The sequence below is a fragment of the Homalodisca vitripennis genome, unplaced genomic scaffold, assembly GCF_021130785.1.
Source record: "Homalodisca vitripennis isolate AUS2020 unplaced genomic scaffold, UT_GWSS_2.1 ScUCBcl_2392;HRSCAF=7106, whole genome shotgun sequence".
NCBI lineage: Eukaryota > Metazoa > Arthropoda > Insecta > Hemiptera > Cicadellidae > Homalodisca > Homalodisca vitripennis.
The window spans coordinates 60173-85300 of NW_025778524.1; the positions used below are offsets into that span (position 1 = coordinate 60173).

The window sequence follows — 25128 nt, forward strand, 5'->3', positions numbered from 1 at the left end:
GTTGCTTTGTTTTATCTTATATAGTATCATATCATGAAGATGTGCCTACTCTTAAAACACCTTAAATATATCAACTGAGAAAATATATTTTAAATTAATTTTATATTGCTCTTTTGTATTCATTACGTTAACATTTGGTTAACCCGTCAACTGTAGTTTTCGTGGCAAAACATTAAAAAACATCTTCTGATAACGTTTCATTATTTTCATACTTGTCCTGATAAGGTAGCAAGCAATAATATATTTCAATACTAAAACCATCGAACAATAGTCGACTATACTGATATCGAGCATCATTAATTTTAGTATCTGTCTTTTAAGATTTATGACTAAGGAACGTTTATCAATGGTTACGCTAATCAGCCAAAAAACAATGGAAAATCTTTGTGCTTGATATCAAAACTGTTACGGTGTATGTTTTTATTGCACATAATTGATTATGATGACTATATAAGACAATATACTTCTGATTAAATTCACAGTCTTGCTTCATACGTTCAAGATATACACTACACCACGAAAGGTAAGTTGTTATGTTGTATATAAAATGTTTTGTCATACGGAAATTTAATTGACAATACTATAACAATATTTATTTTATATTTTATTTGCATCTATACAGTTTGCTAATAATTTCTTGAATAATCAACAACTAATTTGATGGTAAAAACATTCTGACACTATAATCAAGTAATGCACTTCCCAATATGAATTTACGTTTAGTGTAATTAATAGTATATTTTTATAAATTATTTACTTCAGATGGAAAGAAATTATATGTCAGCGTTACTATACTTTAATGCTTTATAGGAACGAAAATTTCTTATTGATTTAAATAAATGGAAAATTTCAAATAAATTATAAATTCAACAATAAAGAAGAGGAGAACTAATGGGTAATATGCTATTGTATTTTATTTACTTGAATTCAATGAATCCCCTACAAACAAATGTTAACCTAAATATGGTTTTAGGAATTGCATTTACTTTTGTATTCGAGAGCTATTAAATTATATCTATTACAAATAAATATATGTAAATTGAGAATTTATTTTGTATTTTTTTTCATAGAAATTAAATTAGTCAAATATAATAATTACAACAGTAATTTTGTTTCTGTCTGTCTGTCTGCTCGGTATGTCGTAAAATAACTTACCTATAAACTTGACATTTCTGATGAAGCCGAGTTGGGTGATGACGCATGTGACTCCATGGGATTTGGCTGAGCGTTAGCATTTTTTTATTGGTTTAATGAGTAACCATGATGATAGAGATAAAAAACAGAATAACTAAATTTGCAAACAAGTTGAGTACAATCATGTGTGTCAAATACAAATGACAAAATATAAAATCAAATATTTTACACAGTACATTAGTATTTTAAATTACAATTTTTTATCTGTAACTTAATTTTACTCTATACCTAGTTCATCGTCTGAAAATTATTTAGAATACTATTATTTGAAAGAAACATAAGCAATAAATCACTATGTGAAAAATAATAAAGATATGATTATACAAAGAAGTTGTTGTTGCAGGAAATTATGTACAAGTTGTTGTTACAGAAAATGGTGTTGAAGAAACTCATCTGTTTCTGCCTGGTAGTAGCGATGGTTCGCAGTGACATGACGGTAAAAAATATATATGTGATTACATATTTAGTTATATATGCTTTTGTTGGCCATAATTGTCAATGTAAATACATATTTACGTAAAAACTATAATGTTTTTAAATATATCCGCAAAGTATGTAATCCATAGACAACGGTACGATAAACAGCTAAGAAAAAAGAAACTTATGGAAATAGATGTTTTCTTGATTTTTACTTTAATATGTTTATTTTTATGCCTTGTGACCATTAAATTGATATTAAAAATTACTTTAGTCTGACATATAAATAGATTTAATTACACGGACGTATAAAAATATATTCATAAAATATAAATTTGTAATATGACAAATTTAATACGATTGAAAGTTATCGTAATAAAGTACCTGACAATCTTTTAAATAAGAATGTAATAAAAGATCAAATGTTAAGTGATTAGTTCACATAACAAATATTGTTGTTTGTGTAAATGTGAAGAAACACCAATGTTTATTATATATGAATGTAAAATATTTCGTTTTTTATAATCATTACCTGCAGTGACATTATGTACTGTTAGATAAAGGAACTATTTTGAAAACCTACAATTACAGGGATTAGTCACACACACACACACACACACACACACACACACACACACACACACACACACACACACACACACACACACACACACCACACACACACACACACACACACACACACACACACACACACACACACACACACACACACACACACACATGTATTTTAAATTTATTAATCACACACACACACACACACACACACACACACACACACCACCAGATTTACAAAACATTCTATCTAGACACGAAATTAAGATATGAAGTCAATTCAAGAAGTAATAACATTAGAAATAACGTGTGTAATCCACGTAACAAGCCAAGAGGCGGCATTTGTAAGATGTTAATAAATTCAATATATTTTTTAAAGTAGTGCAACTGAAAAAGAAATATCCCATTAAAGCCAACATTGATTTCACCTCAAAACACGTAATTTATCTGTCCCAAAGATTATATTGGAAAAATATTTCCAAATTAAGAGTGAGAAAAACCAATCATCGGTTTGGATGTTGGTCATCAAAATTATAAATTACGTGTTTTGAGGTGCAATCAATGTTGGCTTTAATGGGATATACTTTTTCAGTTGCACTACTTTAAAAATATATTGAATTTATTAACATCTTATAAATCCCGCCTCTTGGCTTATTACGTGGATTACACACGTTATTTCTAATGTTATTACTTCTTGAATTGACTTCATATCTTAATTTCGGTCTAGATAGAATCTATTCGACAAAAAAAACTCGAAAATTGCACCAACCTAAAAGGAATTTACCATTTATAACCAAAAGTCAACCAAAGTATTAATCTGATTAATTTAAGAAATGTTGAATCACACATCAGGTAGATTTAAAATCAAGGCAACCATATGGGTTCAACCTTAGATGATTCTCTTTTCCTTATTTTACATGAATTTTTAGTTCAATGTAAACATTAACATATATTTTTACATACAGCTGATCGGAAACTTGTTTTGAATAGGATTTAATTGTAAAAACTCTTGTTTGGTTATGTTGTTGTATATGATTTTACTTCAGTTTGTTTCTTTTATTAATCAGTGTGTTTCTGAGGAAGGGTTTTAGGAACTCGAAAATTGAAATATGAACATTGATTTTTCATATCTTCGACCTAATTGGAAAATTATGCAGAAATATAAGTAGATATGAATATGCCGATTCTAGCTCACTTTTGGGACAGACAGTAAATCAATAGAAATTCCTGTTTAAAGGACAATAAACGAATCTGTAAAATCAAACAGTAACTCACGAATGAAAAATTACCGAATCTATAGCTGTTTGCTTCTACTTTCTTGAGCAGTTTTAATGTAAAATCTCCTTAGAATCAATCTATTGGTCTGCTACGAATAAACTATAAATTAAAACTTATAAACAGAAATGATGGAATTTGCTAACAATCACTCGAGAAGTCGGGGACAATGTGAGTAAAACCACATTCTTTTCACGAGGTTCATTATTTATCTTTTCCAAGTGTACTATAAAATCATCGAGGATTTATGGCTTAAAATCGTAGACAAATTCAACATCCAGATAATGAAAAAATACAGGTAAAATCTTCTCATAATAAACGTGTGTATCGATACCTACAAACCTAATGTATTCTTTGAAAAGGAAAATAATTTTTTCAAGGGTTATGAGAGATAAGTAAAAATTTTTATTTATTTTCCTAAACTCTGTAACAAATTTTGTTTGTTTTTCACCTCCGTATTGTAATTTTATAAGCAGATTATTCAAATGTGTTAGTTTATTTCGAAATTTCTTAGGTTTAGGTCTTTGATACAAAATTAAATTACAATCTCTACAAACTAAATATCTTTTATCAATAATTTCTCCTCTATTATAACACTTGTAACAGTTGGCATTATACTCTTCATTCATTTATATAGAAAGATTTTTTGTTATAAATGGAGATTATGGAACTAAGTCTGCCGAGATATAAATTTTTCAGCGCAAATGTTTGTGTTTACATTTCTACAACAGAGATAAATAGAAATAATTTCATTCTATTGTACAACTATTTAGGATATTTTGTCTATGATTACAAAGATTATTCCGGAAGAAATCGAGATTTTTCATCAGCGAAAGAGTATATTTTTGAAGTTTTAGAAGGAATGAAAGAGAATAATATGAATTTAGCAAATTATTTTTCTTAAATAAAAAATCTATTCTACTAAATAGTCATCAAACAACATGAACTCTCCAAAATCACTTCAGTTTCTAGCATTTAAAGAACTTAGCACAGGAAATAGTTATAAAGACTTCTTTGTATTACCTAAATATGTTAAACAAATGTTGATATTTTCCTTAAGTGAAAACGAATCCTTAAATGAAAACGAATTCAGAGAACTTTTAAGTACTAAAAAGTGTTCAATGCAATTTATTACAGACAACTTAGATAGTATAAATATGTTAAATGTAATAGGAGATTTTAAATTAAATAATAGAAAAATAAGAAAAATATTCCGATTTTTACAAAATAAACTAAAACACCAATAATCTGACATTTTTCATCGCTTTTATGCTAAATTTCATTGTTTATTTGTTGAAATGTTGAGAAGACAATATCCATACTGGCCAAGGAATATGCATACAGCTAGTTTTTTAACAAGTCTTTGTAAACAACAAGATTTATCAAAGGAATTTGTAAGAGATCACGCTTTTGTTGTAGATTGGGATAAATTATATGGAAAAAACATTTACGAAACAGATATATTGTGTGTGTGTGATTCTGACGAAGAAAAGAGAAACGTTTGCCATTCAGCAATTCATTACGATATAATGAAAGACATACAAAATGAGTGTTGTTAGAGTGCGTGTTTTTGCGATATCTACTTAACTTCTAAGAAATTGGGAATGGGAGAAGAAGAAAGGTATCATATGTTTTATTTCAATCAACTCTAGATTTGTAACGTCGGCGTTCCACGATGACCTTGGTTTGCTCACGCACGCCGTGAACAATGACCTTGCTTTGCTCACACCACAATGACCTTGGTTTGCTCACACCGTGTTCGACAATGAAATCACTGTAAAAACACTTAATTCTGTATTACAAATGAACACTATTTTCACACAATGTTTTTTTAAACAGTTTAGAATGTCTACACAAATTCACAATCTTCTTGTAATGTCTTTCTTCGAATCATAAATATAATAGAAACTTATTAAATATGAAGGACAACGCCCAGTGGAACACTTCACTTCACTTTTAACAAGAAACACAGAACATCACACAATCTTCTTACTTCATATAAAGTCTATATCTTCTTTCTTCAACTCACAAATACATTAGAATCTTCTAAATGATGATATATCTTGTTAAATTTCGTTAAAATAGAGGAGGATCACACATGGCTAGCTATACGTGGCCAACGCCCAGCAAGAGATGAAGACGAGATGTAGTGTTACTAACATGTTAAAATGAAATGTCTCAATTCCCTAGAACTGTTATAGTTTTCCAATGTATATTAAATAAGTGAAAATCAATATTTCTTTCAAACCTTGTTGTTCAAAAACTACTTAACCGATATTAATGAAATTTGGTACACATATAGTAAATACTTAACTCTTTCGACTTAACTTATCCATAAGGGTGAAATCATTCCCTATTTCTTAATATTCATATAAAAATATAAAAAAATTATCAGAAAAATCTGAAACTTCAAAAACAAGCGAGTTCAACTTAAAATTTCATGAAAATAACAAAATGTTCAAAATCTACCCCAATCATCCCTTATCTTTAAACTCTTATATCTAGAGAACTATTGGAGCTTTTTTGATGAAATTTGGTATATAGGATCAGTAAGTATTAAAGTATTTTTTAAAATCACCACTTCCGGTCCATGACCTTGAAATAGTTTTTTTTCCTAATATCCTCCCTATTTTTCAAAATTTTTTAATGCAATTTAAAATGAATACTTTTATCAATGTCTTTAACAATTCTGTAAATTTTTAAAATTATCCGATGAATAATAGTGAAAATAACGCGATTTTTACTGAATTTCTCTAATATCGTTCTTAATCACATCATAGGCTAAAGATTTCTCAGAAACCACAACCACATAACAAATCGCGTTTGTAACAGCTTTTTGAAAATCCATATTGATAATTATATCGTTCTTTGAACCAGAAATATTTGTCAAACTCTTTGTTGTATCAATGACATAAATAGGTCTATTCGCTACAAATTCTTTAGGATTGTAATACATTTCCTTATTATTACAGTAAACTTTCTTAAAATCTTGATACATCTGATACATGATTCTGAAAAGACCTCCTGAAATGTTTAAATTTTGTAATTCATCTAGATAATAAGAACCGTTCAATTTTACTCTGATATTTTTTACATCCAAACTATCAAACTTTGAAGGATTTTTTTCTTGATTAATCTGTCTATCTGTTTGAAAACCTATGATAACGAACTTGGGATTGAAGATATTTCAATAAATATTTGTAATATCGAACGAATAAGTTGTTCCGGAAATACCTTTTTGTTCAATACATTGCCAATCTAGAAAATTAAACATAATGTTTTGACTTTTTGTAATTTCATCAATCAACCTAATTTTACTCGTGGTTTTATAATCAATCATTGGAACTCTAATAAAAAAAAAATGTGTAATTGTTATTTTTCCATCAACAGGCATAACATTTCCAGTTGCAGTCTTCAGAATCACATCATCGTCTTCTGCTCTTATAAAACTTAGATAAAATCCTCCTTTATAGATCGGAATAGTAACATTTAAAAAAAAATCCTAATCCAAAAATGAGAGATAAATTTCCAGCTGCTTCAAAAACACACCAAATTTAAAATCCGATTCAAAGCCATTAGAAGTTTGAGAAAGAAATAACATCACTTTTTGAATACGAAATAGTTCCTTAATTGTGCTTAATTGGCCACAGTTTTTCGACTTCTTCTAATCAATTTATTGTGTTTTCTTACTTCAATCTTAGAAAATAAAAACTGTATAAAATTATCGATTAATCTAACATTATCAGTTCCAAGATATGCTTGACCATCTTGTTTTGTTTAAAGTTCCAGAAATATAAAACTGGAAGTTAGACGAGCAAAAATTATCTCCAAAATCAATATTAAACTCAGTTCTTTTATTCGGTACATTCAAATGTTGTTTACTAATTGGATATAAATTTTTTTAAACTCCGCCCTTTTCAATATCACTAGCAATACTTTCTGTAGTCCGCCATTTATATAGAAAAAATTTCAAGATTTTTTACGAAAAATTTTAATCATGTATAAGTCGATAAGAATAGATTTTAGTCATTTTTTTTAATTATCTACTTCGTCATATTCAGGATTCTCTTCTTAAATTTTGCAATTTCGGCTACATATTTCAATAAAATCTGCACAGGATAGTAACCACTGTCTATAATATTATTCCAATCAACTGTATCTTTATTTTCATCCAAAAATTTTATACTCAAGTGTTGATAGAGACAAAGAACAGACATATGATCTTTTAATTGAATAATGGATATTTTCTTGAATGAACTCTGATGATAAAGTTTGATATTTAGCAATGTTATACCAATTCAATTTGTTTTACGTATAATCTCATCATATCTTCGGATAATTCATATTTTTGAGAAATATCATCCAATGTTCTTTTTTTTTTCAAATCTCTTTCGTTTTGCATTATAAAAAGATCGAAAGCACTGTAATGTTCCGCCATCTCTATTTATTAGGAAAAAATTTCAAAATCAAGTTTTTATAAATTGGCTCTTTTTAGCGTTACATTCAGCACATTTTCCAGAAATTCTTTTAACTCCATTGATATTTGGCGTAATATTTTATATCATTTGTTTCAGTTTTTTCCTTACACCTCACACAGTATATGAGCGCCATTTATATAAGGAAAATTAGTCATCATAGCCGCCTAATCCATTAAATCTGTTGTCTATGTTTTCAAAACTTTTATTAACATCTTCTTTAAATTTATTAAAGTTTTCTTCTAGTTTATTTACTTTCTCGAGTTTATCATCTATTCCTTCAAGTAATTCACCATTACTTTTTAATTTTTTTCACGAACATTATCTTGATATGTATCAAAATCTTCCTGAATTTTTCGAACTAGTTCTTGAACTTTATCTTCATATGTATGATAACTTTGCGCAATTTCTCTCAACTGCTCATTACAGAATCTGTAAATGAATTATAATATTGCTCAAATTGTATAACTTTTTCAGCAATTTCACCAACATCGTCTACTGATCTTTTACTTCTTTCTTCAAGTTTTTTCATAGACTTCTAACTTGTCATAGACTTCTGTTGTAAAATCTTTAACATTGCTGTTTATCATTCTCATAATTTTGTTTTAGTTCATTAAACATTTTATTATGATCTTCTAATTGAATCATTACAACAACATCAAATGGATTAATTCCTTTACTAACACTGCTAATTCTTTTTCCTTTAAAATCTAAGGCATTTTTAACATTCGGATCATGTACATCAACAATATCGATGTTTTCTGATCATTTTAGAGGTTTCAAAATTTGTTCTTTAACAACAACATCATGTTTGTCAATACCAGGTCGAACACCGACAATTCTTTTTTTATTAGCCAAACTAACATAATTCTTTTCAACTTTGATCGCTTCAGTAATTTTATCAGCTTTTTCGATATGAGACATTAAATTGGTAAATATTTTTTCTGCACCATCTTCAAATTCTTTTTTCAATGTTTTTATTTTATCAGCAACTTCACTTGAACTCATGAAATTTGTAAGTTTGTTATCATATTCTGCTTTAAAATCTTCAATCTCGACAGCAAACATATCTGAATCTGGAAGGTTTTGTAATAAATTTTCTAAGTTGTTATCAAACTCATTTCTCAAACTATCAAAATTCAAACTATTATCTACATTTTGAATAATTTGTGTTCCAAATACGTCAAAAATATTTTGTGAATCCATATTTATTAAGTAATAATTTGTTAACAGCTTCTTTAAAATCTTTACCATCAGTCAACTCATTCAAAACAAAAACACATAAATGACCACAAATTGGGGGATCTTTATAGTCTTGAATTTGAGAATCATTATAATAAAGGTTCGATTTTTTGAAATATTGGATCAATTCTCTCGGTGGTTTGTCCTCAATTCTTCCATACGAATCAAAATAATACGCAATATTATCATTTTTATAATAGCAAATCCAATGCGTTCCACTTTCCATAATCGAGTCTAAATTCACAATTCCACATTCAAATTTCTTAACTTTTTCAGGTAATGTATCTCTCATGAAGATTCCTCTAAAATGTTTATTATTTTTGCAGATTTCTTCCAATTCCCCGAATGTTAATGGTTTGATTTCAAATTTTTATTAATGTTTGATTTCACGTAATTCAAAGTTTTTTCATCTAATCCAGATCCTGTAACATCTTCCAACTCTTTATCTAACCAATTTAAAATGTTTCGAACAATAGGAATCACATCTTTTTTAACGATTGGAGCAGCTTTACGAACATAAGGAACATCATTTTTAACAACTGGAATATTTTCTCCAAAATCTAATAAATCTTTCAAAAGTCCACCATTTTTAAGTTCTTTCAACTGATTATAAGAAAATTCTATTCTGACGCCTTTATCGTTTTTCTTGTGTTTTTCGAGTTTATTGTATTGTCTATTTGTTAAAAATATTTTATCTTCGCCATTTTTTAGTTGATCTATTTTAAATTGAATACTAACAGATATTTTCTTCTTAAAAGCGGATTTTATTTTTTCTTTCTGACTTTTGTTGAAATTTACGTTCACCTCCATTTATATAGTTAAAATTTAAAGTTCTCTTCGATTCCCATTCCTAGTTTTCTCTTCAAAAACATTGCTCCAGCTGTTGGAAGCGCAACAAATCTTTCACCTAAACTAGCATCTTTTGATAAAAATCTATCCATTGCCTTATCTTGCAAAACTTTATCTGCTATATGTCTGGAATTTGTGTCTCTATGTTTTGCATAAAAAATATCGTGTTCCATTGCAGCTTGATCTAATTTATTCACACCAGGATCTCCTCTTTTTAGTCTTTTTTCGAGTTTTGTGCCAGGCCCCAGATACTGATAAGTTGGTACGTGTAATTCAAAAGGTAAATTGTTGATAAAATCATTCAAAAGTCCGCTACCCTCAATCATAGATGAACTTATTGCCAGAAAAATTCGTTTTAAATATTTAATTCCATCAGGTTTTTCAATCACCTCATCAAGTTTGTTCGAAATAAAATCTTTAATCGCTTTCTTTTCGTTCAAAAAATTGTTGTTTCCAGCCTTTTCTTGAGCATAAATATAATTAATAATTCCATCGAGTTTTGTAAAATCGTTGATATATCTGTATTCAATCTTATTACCACTGTGTTTTCTTACACCTGATCCTTCGATTCGTTTTTTCCCAAATTGGTTTAATTAATTTAATATATTTTTTACCTCTACTTGACTTAGGCTTCTTAGTAGATGGATCATTATTTTTGTAAATTGAGTCAGATTCCCATAAAATTTCTGTATACTTTTTCAAATCTTCTTCAGAATATAAATTATCTTTTGGAGCGTCATGGTCTGTTAATAATCTCCATAAACCTTGAGTTCCTTCATATGTTTTTTTCATTAATAATGATATCATTATGTTCAAATTTCCAATCATAAAACTATTCTTTTTTTTATCCCAATACAAACCAAATTTATCATCTTTTACTCTAGGAAGAAACTTTCTACCAATTGGACCAACTATTATATCCATTGTTCTAGGACTTATTGGTTCAACTATTGTAGATTCTTCAATGATTCGAGGTGTTGAAGATGGTAATTTTGGCAATTCAAACTCTTCTACTTCAGATTCTGGAATCGAAATATCAGCAAATTGTCGTATAACTGGAACCAAATTCATCAAATTTTGATTATCACTTAAAACGTTTTCAATTTTACCTTCAACATTTTTAATTGCAGAAGTTACAGGTTGATTAATTGTTTGAATAAATTCTTGTTCTTTTTCATCAATTCGAATCTGTTCTTTAAATTCTTTGATTAATTTCTTTTCGATTTGATCAAGTCTTTTCGCTTCTTCAGAAATTACGTTCACCATTTAATTAGAAAAATTTTGAAACGTGAACGTGAAACGTAAAATGTGAACGTGGAACGTAAAACGTGAACGTGGAACGTAAAAACGTGAACAGATTTACCGTTTTTCAGTTGTTTTCATAATGTAAATAAAAAGTAAAGATAATGTAAAAATAATTGTAACAACCATTTTATCAAGTAGATTTGTCAGACCACTGAGCAGCATTTATATTAGAAAATTTATTCATATATTTACCATTTTTAGGCTTCAAAGTTAGATTAATAGTTAAAAATCCATAGTCTTCTTTCCAAATTTTATCACATAATTCATTAAAGTGGTTAAAACTCATTCTATTATAAATATTTCTCGAATAGTGATAATCTTGCTTAAAAACACACAACATATTCAAATTATTTCTAATAACTTGTTTATCAACCTTTGAAAAGCATTGGGAAAGATAGATACAAGATATGTTTTTGTGACGAGACATTACGAAATATTCCTTAATAACGTCCTGATTTTCCAAAATACAATCATCAAAAACGATTAACGAAATTGGGTTTACATTCGCTTAACGGAACTATGTTCCTCAGAAGCATTATAAAAATATGTGATATTGCTTTGCTTAATTCTTCTCACAATATTTTTTGAATCTTTGTTGTAATTTTTTTGTATGCGTCTTGTTCTAAAGATTTACTAAAAAACATACAAATTGGAAATAAGGAATTCAACCTATTGTAGAATAAAATTCAATAATAAAGTGTTTGTTTCTTCCCCCACATCCACTTGAACCAACAAGTAACAATCTGATTGGTTGATCTTTCTTATTTATTCTTCAAACGTTTGAAGTTTTATCTGAAAGAAAATTCTTTTTGCTTTAAAAATTTCTCCATTTAAATAAAAGCGAAAATGGAAGCTGTTCAAGTTGACTTCAGAAAGCTCCTAAATTAGTTTTTTATAACTTGGAACATTCTATTCATTTTAGAGGAAGAATCAAATTATTTTATCGTTTAAAAGCGGTTTTTTATTCTGACAATTTTTGTAATAAATATTTAGTGAAATTTTCTCCTTATTGTATAGGATTTAGTGAGAAGAACATAACAAAATATATTATGGTTTAAACAAAGGATATGTATTATACCTTCGATCAAATAAAAAAATCCCTTAAAAAATTATCTGAAAACATTCACAACAATCAGATAAATCATTAAACTTTGACGAAAACAAGTTTGAAATCAAAAAAATTATCTCTCTAATAAAATTCAAATAAAATCATCCCAGTAAGAATAAAATGTTTTCCCAGCAATTATTGTAGATTTATTAGGGTTTTTGTTCAAGAAACTATTGAGCCAAATCAGTATATTTAAGGAAAATAGACACGAAAACGCCAAAAATTAGACCGTTCGATGTAATTGAAAGGGCACTGCAATCTCGTTGAACCTAGTTTTGAAAAATCATAACAAAAATTTACACAAAGAATCTGAAATTTTTTACACGTTTTTTTTTTCCAAATATTGCTTATGGATCAAAAATCAGTGAAAAAACGAATGAAATCGATTATATTCCGATTAGGGGGGTGGGGGGGTGGGGGGGGGGGGGGGGGGAGGGGGGAAAAATATTAAAAGTAATTCAAAAAATCGTTCTAACTATACAAGACTCTGAGGGAAATTTATTAAATAATGAGAGTAAAACAACAATAAAATATTTTTAAAATTGGTTCGAAAGAAATGAAGCAAGCAACGGACATGAATCAAGGGGAGCTGTTGAATAGTCTTACCTTCAAACATTAAAAAAAAAAACACTAATTTTTCATTAAAGAATCTGGACTTTATTCTCGAAATAAAAATTACTAGTTAAATGGAGTCAGTTGATAGACCTAGACCTCAATAAATCAACATTAGATTTGAAAACAAACATATCTTATACAATTATGGATGATTAATAAATGAATTTTGGTTCAAAGCAAAAGATGGTAAGCAGAAATATTAGAATTTAAAAATACGAATAAAGCTATTATTTACCATGTTATAAAGAAAAGTACAAGAAAAACATTTACAAACAAAGGGGTAACGAATCGTTACATACCTTCAAATTTTCAAGAAAACACGATTTTTCCATTAATGAACCGGAATATTATCTTTAATATAAAAATCTAAAATGAAGAAAGCAGAATTATTCAAGACATGGGTTTTAGAAGAAGTATTATACAACCCCACCATTTAGAAAATTTGGTGAGTAACAAACTTGAAAACAATGATTAAATATTTTAGAGAGGACGAAGTTAAACACTATGCAAATTAAAGATGAAATAAAAACGGAAATAATCGCAAACAAAGTGTAAAAATTGACTTAATGAAACCAGACCTTGTTTGTAAAGATATTTTGACTAAGAAAAAAAACACCATGTTTTTGTATTAATTAAGAAGAATCACATGTGGGAAATATCCTTATTACGTATTATCAGAGCTCAACAGAGAGAAATACTCCGAAAAGATTGAAAGAACTTGAAATTGATAACCCAGAAAATGGAAATTTTATTAAGATATGGAGATCCAAATAGTATAAAATCTCTACAACCAAATGAAATTCTATCTATATAGTACTTATTCTTGCTTTGAATAATTTTTAATACAACGGAAATCATTTTTACTACAACAAATATGGCAGACTCTCGACTGATTTATAGAATATTCTAAATTACACGCTGAATAATGAGTTACTAAATTTTATTCAAACTTCTTGACTTATGATATTTGGTTTTCTAAATGTATAGCATAAACTAGTAACCATTGAAGAACTCTTCCACATTCGCAATGAGTCGGTTTATTATTTTGACTTTTTCGAATAATTCCTATAGCACAATCTTTACAATATTTATGTTTTTTTATCTTTACTATAATGGCTAGTTTATTAAATTCAGAAATATCCTTAATTTCTTTACAAGACTCAACATTTTTTATCTCGTTCTAACGTTAATTTTTCTATTTTTATCGTATAATTCTCTGTTATATTTACTACGACAAATCTTTACACACATTGACCCTATTCCTCCTTTTTTAGTCCTATTTTTATGAAATTCTTCAAAATATTTATATTCTTGACAAATTGTACACCTTTTCTTTTTTGAGCCTATCCATTTATATAGAAAAAATTACAGACTTTGACTTTCTCATTCAATATTCGTAAAAAAAACTCCCAGTTATTTCTTCATTTATTTAAATCTTGTATACTATAAGTTACAGGATCTGTGTTATTAATTTAATAAATCACAAAGATTTCTCTTGACCAATTTGGTTTCTTATATTTGTTTGAAAAAATGTATTGTTTTTTTTAAAACTAACAATTCTTACAATAGATCATTGACATAAATTTAATAATTTTCGTGTGAATTTCTGGTGGAACATACTTAAAAAAAACCGTCACCTCTAATAACTCCTTTTCAACATCCTTATCCACGACTTTTGGCTTTCATTTTGATCGTGCTGTGAACTGTATAGATACTAATTGTTTACGATTTTTTGAAGAATATCGATCCATTTTAAAGGTTTTATTAATCTCAAAAATCACTTTCAATTCTCTCATTTTTGAGTTCTGTTATACTCTCTCTACAATACTTGATTTCTCTTTCGGTTTTCAGTATGATAAATCTTAATGTTGTATTTTCTCAAAACATCATTAAATTCTTTATTTTTAAACTCTAAACCCTTATCTGTATGAATAGGTTTGGAGGTTTTGTGATTGATCCTTATGGCATCTTATTACTATATCTTCGAAAGCTTTTGAAACATCCTATGCCGTTTTTTTCTTTTGATAGCTCTTGACCAAGCATATTTTGAGAAAGTATCAATAACATTTAACATATACTTGAAATCCATATCATTTTTGATCTGAATAGTTAGACATTATTACTAACATCTGCTGCCCCATAAATCATCTATTCCTAAAAGTTATAATTTTTCTCTTTTTAAACCTGTTTTCGTACTGGTGCATGAAAGTGCTCTAGCTTCAATCTCTATTTCTTCTTTATTCTCAATTCTTTCTTTACTTGTTTTTCATAAGGATTCTTTATAAATTTACTCTTATATTGTCTTACATTTGAACATTAATTTGCTGCAATACCTATGCAATCCGTTTTTGAGTATTGAACAATTTTAGAATCTAATATTTTTCGTTTTCTTTTTAAAACATTTGTGACAGTGAATTAAAAATCATCTTCCATTTTATACATTAAAGTTTCCAATTTTATTTAATTCGCCTAATATATCAGATTTTGCTTCATTTTTTATAGCCATAGATACGGTACTGTATCGATCTTATTTTCTAGGACAATTCTCTTATCATCTTTAGCGTTCAGTCCCAACTTGTTTTTATAGTAACGGTGTACAACGTCATGTTTTAAAACTTTTGATGACTGTCATCTCTCTAAATTCTTCCTTTATCTTCGAACAAACATCTCTTCAAGTTTTCGATATTTATTGTTTTAATTTACAACGATTCTCTTAATTCCTTTGCACCAAATAACTGGATTTTTTTTGGGTCAAGATATTGTACGAGTACATTTTTTGATCTCAATCCAAAAAATTCTTCTAAAACTTCGCTATTTAACTCATCTTTGAAATTTCCCCTATTACCTTCTTATTTTTAGGTAGTGGAAACATTCATGATCTATTTGGATAATCGCTCGTATCAAAGTCATCTATATTTTTCCTTTCATAAATTTTAAAAGGATCTCGTTTCAATTCTAGGAAAATAACTGTCTGTTATCCATGTAACAAAGATTCAAATCTGGGTCAAACTTCTTTATCGTAATAAAAACTCATACATTAACAATTTTGATATCTCAAGAAACTGAAAATCCTATGTAGATCGGTTTGTTACATTTAACCTTTTGTTTTGTACATGTGACTCGCTATACAGTTATCGTCAAAGAATATTTGAAACATTGAAGTTCGTTTTCTTGGCCTGTTTCATTGAAAATTCTCATTTCCTAGTTTGATATCACATCTATTTTCGCACATTTTCCATACTTTTTTTCCAAAAACTGAGTTGTTCATCAGGTTGTAAAAATCTTTCTCAAGTCACTTGTAGCTTTGGTTCTCATATTGGTATTAAAATCACTTGTAACTTTTTCATAAAAGGCTTCTGATCGAATGCAATAACTCTATTCACATGTTTTCAAAATCATACCCTTGTTCGAGGTAAAATTTTCAAATTTCTTGAATGAACAACCGTATCAGTTTTAATGAAGTAAAGTTGTGCAAAGTTTGTTTTTATAATGTTCGGGGAGCAAGAGGTAAATCCCTTGTGATTGATATGTATAATTTGTTGGATATCCTAGATCAACTTTGAGAATATAGGCCATAATCTTCTTCGCCATGAGTTCCAAAATTGTTTCTTGCCACTCTTCTTTTGTATATGTTTTAGATTCCATCCACATGATATCACTAAACGGCAGTTATTTATGCATAAGACTATAACCATAAAGGTTTGTTTGCATCGACATAAAGTAAATAGTTTTTTCGGGCTTTGTCTTATCGAAATCTTTCAAATATTTGTTATTTGCTTAACATATCGTTTTAAATACATTGAGAAATGCCTCCACGAATACCTTTTTTCAATCATCAAATACATATTATAATCACTAATCAATTGTAATTCTATTTTTCGTTAATTTTAACATAGCATCCCAAGCAAGACTTGGAGCAGTTAGATAAATGTGACTGGATCAAGATTTTGTAACAATTTTAGACAAATGTTTCTGAAGTTTCGAATATATCAGCCAAGCAATAAAAAAAAACCCCACATCTTGGATGTTGTACAAATCAGAAGTAAATTTCCAAGATTTTTTCTCTTTTAATTTGTTCCAAACGCTCAAAGTAGTGTTGAAAATCTTTCTCAGATATGCTCTCATCTTGTCAAAAGTGAATAGAAATCTTCAATTTTCAGCTCTTCTGTGTAATCAAGTTTTTTTCGATACTAACCGATAGAAATTTCGTAAGAAATATGCCTTATTTTTCCAGATAGAATTTTCAAGATGAGTCTTCTCGTCATTTGGTTGTCCTTTCTAAATTTCATTCAATATTCTTCCTCCTGTATAAAATGATTTGTATGTTTTGAAGAAGTCTTTTTTCTTTAGAATTTTTTAGCTAATATTTTCAATAGTATGATTGCCATAAAATCTGAACGTAATCTACGAACGAAAACTTTAATAAATTTTCTAGGCTTATCATTGTCAAACTCATAGCCATATCCAGAATTACAGAATAAATTTATATATTTTTCATCTGTGTTTTGTGTAACGTGTCTATAGTAAGGTTTATCTTCTATAAACAAATCACAACTATTTTTGTTTTAAGTATAAGAGCGATTAATTGTGTATCTGAACTAATAAACCCTATATTTTAAGAATGCACAAGTTCCAAGGGAATTCAATAATTAAACTCAGTAATAAAATAATAGTAATTTTAAATGAAAATTTAAAATCAATAATACAGCAACGCCCAAGCTTATCTGTTTTTACTTAGAATTTATTCTCAATTATTTCATGTTTTTTAAACCCATCAAAAGTTCACAAAGTCCAGACTTAAAACTAACAATCAATCAATCATTCAATAATTGTGTCCTTCAAGTTCTCAGTGCTAATGTTTTCAACACAAAACTCAAAATAAAAATCTTCATTAAAACTTCAAAATAAAATAAATCTTCTTATAATATGAAAATACAACAAATAATAAAATACGACTTCTTCCTCAAAATAAAAATCAAACAAATTAAGATAATATTAATTATTTTAATTTATGAACAAAGACAATGTCCAACCAGTTAAAGTCCAAAATTGTATCAATTTCAAACTACTTATTTTCTGTAAATTTCCAATTTACAAATTATTGTAATTATCTAGAATTATCCGCTTGTGCTTTGAATGTTAAATTTAGGAACTTGTTAAAATATAATATAGAATCTCCAGAAGAGTTAAATAAATTTAGTTCTTTTGCAGTAGATTATTCCTGATTAAAAAACCAAATTGAACAGGAAAAGATCATCAAGTAATTTTCTATTTCAATATTAAATTCTAACTTTCACAGTACCGTAACCTCGCACATCTGCTGAAGGACTTCTCCAAGTAACTAAAATGACTAATTATAGATTAAATTAATTCAAACTTGAGACTATTAAATTTTGAAAATAAATTTTAATCTTACAACTCAACAAAAAAACTCAACCTTACTTCCCGAAAAATCCAAACGGCAAGAGTAGGCTAAACCTTAATACGTCCTAACACTCTCTGAGCACACACAGCAATAGCATCTTCCTGAAAACGTGGTTGAAGCCACCGGAAGGATCTAGAAGTCCCTACCCACCATCTAATCAAGCTAACATTGGCCAATCAAAATTGAGCAACACAAACAATGTCTGAGTTGAATTGTGGACCTATCCAACCCAACATGTAACCTGTGCTCAATACCTACATACAAAAGGAAGCTTCAAGCATTCCATTGAACCCGAATTTGACAAGAAAGAAATTCAGCACTGCTGGAAGGTTCACAATCTATACAATTCAATTACACTATAATGAATTTTACAATTTCTCTTAATTAAAAATAAAAATATTCCTATAAATAATTCAATAATATAGGAAAGCATCCTATCATCCTCCCTACCTTTCCATGCTAGAAGCATGGCTTCTAGAAATAAAACGGGCAAACTACTTACTAACATCAATAAGCAAGGGGCTTTATATTAATAATGAAGGACAAACTACAAACATCAATTAGCAAGAGGCTTTAGTAATAATTGAGTGACAAACTACTAACACCAATTGCAAGAGGCTTTACCACCAAAGAACCTCACCTACCTTTTACCAGAAATAAAAAAAAAATTTTTTTTTACAACATTCACCTACTTACACAAGACGTTCAACCTTGAGATATCCCTCCCTTAAACCAAGCATATCAAAGAATAATTTTCTTCCTACAATAATGTTTTAACTTACAATTACACTTACAATAATGTTTTAACCTAAATCACCTACCAATAAAAAACAAGTTAAATTCACTAATTTAATTCAGAATTCGTTAAAATAATCCTTAAATTAGTACATCATCAAGTAAGTTTTACAGTTTTAAAAACACAAAGAAACTATTCTCTAAACACTTAATTCTATTGAAAACCATAATTTATTACTGTTTAATTTAATTACACCTACATCAAAACAATCAACAATTTTAGAATCACTATAATCTTGTTACCCTAACAGTCACGGCCTCAGCTATATATAAATCAAATATTTAACATTTAATGTTTTGGTTAAGTTCCAAAACTGATGAACAAATGTTTACAAAGTTAAAATGTAAACAAACTAAGAATTATTAATGAAAGTTTAGATATATATAAACTATGTTTCTAGAACATCATATGTTAGTTACAACTACACCTAAAATATTATTTATATGTTTAAACCAAATCTTTTGAATTTTAAAGACAATAAAACCTTAATATTCTCCCATAGTTATGTTTCTGAGTGTAACCTTAAAAGTACATAAAGTAATAATAACCTATATTTGCGAATTTATTAATACATTAATAAGGGATCAAAAAGTTAGAGTATGGTGTGTAAGTTTAAAAAAACAATAAAAAGATAAAGATCCATTAATAAAAAAACAAATTCTATTTAATAAAAACAAGTGGGGTTTACTTTTTTAACAATTCAATCAGAAGGGGGGATAGACGCGGGGGGGGGGGGGGCAGGGGTGCGGGGGGTGAGGGGTGGGGGATGTCGTATAGGCAGACAAGGTGATGCATGGGGATAGCATGTTTAGAAAAATCGTGGTGGAGACTCTCTACTATTACGAGTGATTGCTCAGATTAAGTACAAATCGATGCTGAGTATATACAATGTTTTACAATAAGCATTTAAAATATGATAATACAATAAGCATATGAAATCATAAATATGTTTATTTGCATCTCATCTTGTTAGAATTGATCAGATCACTGGCAGAATGATGATATAACTATCGGCTGTCGTGACAAATCTTGGCTTAGTATCAACAATGCGCTGAAAACCTTAAGTTCAGTACAGTCTGTAACTCACAGACAGAATCATAATATTGAAATCACTATGAATATTACAATTTAAGTACTCCATAAGTCTCTACAGATCATCAAAAGACTCAGGAGTAACTTAGCTTATAGTCAGTTATACATTACAATCAATAAATACTATTCATGTATAAACACAAGTCTCTAATTAACCTAAATACAGTTTACGAGCTAATTACAATGTAAAATGGAAATAGTCACAAATAACAGGTTCATTCATCTCTATCATATTTACCATTTAAGCAGTTAACATAAAAATACCTATACTCAAAGATCGAGATAGAACACGGATAACGAACAGTGCAATTCAGCCAGTTATACTACAGATACTTCTATTTCAGACTGAGATTGGACAGACGCTTTCAGCTCGTCAACTCCTATGGACAATTGACTCTACAACACATACTTCGTTCCCTGGAGTTCTAGATGAGGCATTTGGGTCTCGTATGTTTCTCATGCGAGATGCATTACTAGCTAACTGAGACAGTAAGTATCTTATTCTTGGTAGAGGCTTCTCGCACGATCTAAAATGAGCATCCGTTCCTTATAATCCTCTTTAAACTTGGTTAATCCATTTTGCGTCAACGTCTCTCGAGTCCATTCAGTGTCTTCATAGCCCCGCTGACTAGACGTCCCTAGGGGATCTCGCATTTCCGCAGCATTCATTCTCCTTATCCTGCCAACCCTGCCAGCACGCGTCAACCCGAGTGAACAAGTCGCGCACTCATCAATCCTCCCATGCTACTCTCGGTGTTCTCCTCGAGTTTCTGAGACAAGATCACTTTTAAGATCCTCTAGCAGAGTCTTCACAGCTCAGTAGGTGGTTTCCATCTCAAAATACAATGTTCATTGTTAGAGTTAGTACAGATATCGCCACTGGCGGGGAGATTACATTCTATAAGGATACTGATCTGGTAACAGAGTTGGCTAAATCTTCATGCTACAGTATCTCTCCTCGAGGTTTTTACATCGCACTCAGTGGTAGTTGTTAGTTAACGGTTATGTGGATACGCGGGCCTCCAACACGTAACGTTATTAGACGACATGTGGAGGCTCTAAGAACATGACTATTCATCTTATATGTAAGCTAGGTTTCGCTTTTTCACTTCTTCTAATGTTTTCTATCTCTTAATATTCATCTCTTCTTAGTCTCTCTATAATGAGCTAGTACTCTACATTGTATATCTATACGTATCAGTTCTCACTATATCTTAGATACTCAGCGTGCACTGGAAGAATTCTCGCGAGTGGCGTAGGTCTTGAACTGCAAGTTCTGTTAAAATAATGTTTTCTTTCTGTAAAAATTTTGGTAATTCATGTGGTGCCAAATGTAATACAGATTTAAATTCCTTTTTATTTTAATTTAACTCAGTGCTAGTTACTTTGTTAAGTTTATTATGGATAACCAATCCAGGTAACCCAATTATATATAAGCTGTATCCTGATTTTTCACTAATTATTTTTAATCTTATTTAGTGCTTTATAATGAGTAATATCATGTTGGTTCTTTCTAAAACACTTTCACTGTGTAAACATTTACTCAAGGTTGTTGGAACATTTCATGTTTATAGACCACATCCTGGATTTCCATAAAAAACAAATACAGATTATTTTTCCATCCAAGAATTTGTATAAAACAAACGGTAGGAATAGGACTCACATTCCACCAATATATATATAGTGTTGTCTGTATGCGTGAAATAAACACATTCTCATTGTAGAGCATTCACTCATATGGTAACATGTACATGTCGATTTCAAATAAAACATTAGTAATATCTATAACTAATTGGTTTGTTTATAAAATCTCACACTATTACATACTCATTCAATAGTACAAGTTTATCATGTATTAAACACTCACAGTCCTGGTCCCAACCCTGAAAGTCACACACGGTCTCATTGTACTTTCCACTCATATGGTAACAAGTACATAATTGTAATAAAACATTAGTAATATCTATAACTAATTTGGTTTTGTTTATCAAATCTCACATTATCACATATTCATGCTCTAAGAAGTACAAGTTTTCAATGTATATAAAGACTCATAGTCCATGTCCTACCCTGAAATTTACAGCCATACACTTTCTACACCTAAAATTCCATTTTACCACATTGTTATTACCGCTTCATGTTTCATGGCTGTTGAATTACTGCTTATATATATTTGCATCTCTCAGTATCTAGCACCAAGCAAAACTGACATCTGTAATTACTGCAATAATTTTGTATAAGGTCCTTCGTAAATGGCATCCAACTTCTTTCTCTGAAAAAATAAAACTTTACAATACACAATATCACCCTTCTTAAATCTAACATTGTTACCTTTTTTTTTTAGTATTCTGAAATTTTCAAACATGTTGCTTAAATTTTCTGACTGCATTGGTGATTAATTTATTTTTATTCCTTTCCCCAGAAATTCGTTATCTATTAAGTCCTTCAGATTCCACCGCAAACCTTAAACTATTAGTATGGTTTATAATTAAACAACAGATCAAACGGTCGTCATTTCACACTTTCATTGAATGTACTATTTATTGATAATTGAATGTTTTCCCAAATCTTTAACCCCATCCTCTTTTTATTTTAAGAATAATAAACAATAATACTTTCATTTAAACTTCGTAGGTAGACACTCGCCCCTTTTAATAAAAAAAATTTGTATTCTTCAGTCGTTTAAACAAGTAGCGTTGTCATCCACTATACATTCAGGTAATGAGTAATTAGTTAAGTAAATACTATTTTCTAAGGCTCTTATCACATTACCTGAATGTTAATTTCCCGCAGTGGAAGGCACCAAGTGAATTTAATCATATCGTCTACAATAATCATTATATACTGAATATCCATCTAAGATGTTTCCACATTGACTACTACCTCTAATTTAATAAGTTTGTCAAATCTTTTTCATGACTACTCTACTGCCACAGACCGGTTTAGGATAAACACCCCTAAATTTAAAATTTCCAAAACAACAGTTTCTTTCTTTACTAAGTAGGTCCACTTCACGCGACATCGTATCACTAATTAAAGTTCAGTACTGTTCACAAAAGTCACTTTATATTAGAGAGTTTATTCCTAACATAATTATTTTTTATTGAAAATAATTTATCAATTAATTTAATCTTCCTTAAAAGTTTCACACAAACACCAATCCTTTCTGTTCAAATCTCCTTCACATCAACCGCTCAATTATACCTAGCAGAGTTGCGCAATTATGTAACGTGTCTACAGTAAGGTTATCTTCTATAAAACAAATCACAACTATTTTTGTTTTTAGTATAAGAGCGATTAATTGTGTTCTGAACTAATAACCCTATATTTTAAGAATGCACAAGTTCCAATGGAAATTCAATAATTAGAACTCAGTATAAAATAATAGTAAATTTTAATAAAATTTTAAAATCAATAATACAGCAAAACGCCAAGCTATCTTTTTTTTACTTATAAGAGAATTTATTCTCAATTATTTCAATGTTTTTAACCCATCAAAAGTTCACAAGTCCAGTCTTAAAACTAACAATCAATCAATCATTCAATAATTGTGTCCTTCAATGTTCCTCAGTGCTAATGTTTCAACACTAACTCAAAATAAAAAAATCTTCATTAAACTTCAAAATAACAAATAATCTTTCCTTATAATATAAAAATACAACAAATAATAAAAATACACGAACTTCTTCTCAAAAATAAAAATCAAACAAATTAAGATAAATATTAATATTTAATTTATGAACAAAGACAATGTCCAACCAGTTAAAGTCAAAATTGTATCAATTTCAAACTACTTAATTATTTCTGTAATTTCCAATTTAAAAACCCCAAATTATTGAATTATCTAGAATTATCCGCTTGCTTTGAAATGTTAAATTTAGGAACTTGATTTAAAATATATATATAGAATCTCAGAAGATTAAATAAATTTTTTCTTTTGCAGTAGATTATTCCTGATTAAACCAAATTGAACAGGAAAAGATCATCAGTAATTTTCTATTTCAATATATACAATTCTAACTTTCACAGTACCTCGCACATCTGCTGAAGACTTCCTCCAAGGGGTAACTAAAATGACTATTATAGATTAATTAATTCAAACTTGAGACTTTAAATTTTGAAAATAAAATTTAATCTTACAACTCAACAAACTCAACCTTCTTCCTTCCCGAAAAAAATCAAAACGGCAAGAGTAGGCTAAACCATAATAGCGTCTACACTCTCTGAGCACACAGCAAAGAATCTTCCTGAAAACGTGGTTGAAGCCACCGGAAGGATCTAGAAGTCCCTCCCACGCCCATTCTAATCAAGCTAACATTGGCCAATCAAAATTGAAGGCAACAACAATGTCTGAGTTGAATGGTACCATATCCAACCCAGACATGTAACCTGGACCTGTGCTCAATACCTACATACAAAAGGAAGCTTCTAGCATTCCTTGAACCCGAATGACAAGAAATTTCAGCACTGCGCTGGAAGGTTTCACAATCTTACAATTCAATTACTATATAAGATTTACAATTCTCTTACTTAAAAATAAAAAATATTCCATAAATAATTCAATAATATTAGGAAGCATCCTATAGTTTGCGATCAAATCAACATTTCCATATTGTTTAGCCAATTCTTTTATGTACAAATGAGTATCGTAATTTGACATAATAGTGACAGAAAACTGGGGATGTTTTCTGGGGAAATTTCAAATTCAGATTACAAATTCTATGAGCACCACCACGAAATTTTGCTGGTTAAATGACAATGA

General features: G+C 29.1%; 1 protein-coding gene across 1 annotated transcript in view; it reads left to right on the forward strand.

Annotated features, from left to right (window-relative positions):
* The first annotated feature begins 487 nt into the window (after window positions 1-487).
* LOC124372025 overlaps window positions 488-25128 on the forward strand; it is a 31940-nt gene continuing 7299 nt past the window's right edge. The window contains exons 1-2 of the mRNA XM_046830399.1: window positions 488-523; window positions 1565-1630. Coding sequence (XP_046686355.1) covers window positions 1568-1630 — 63 coding nt within the window. The 5' untranslated portion in view covers window positions 488-523; window positions 1565-1567. The remainder of the gene's footprint in view (window positions 524-1564; window positions 1631-25128) is intronic.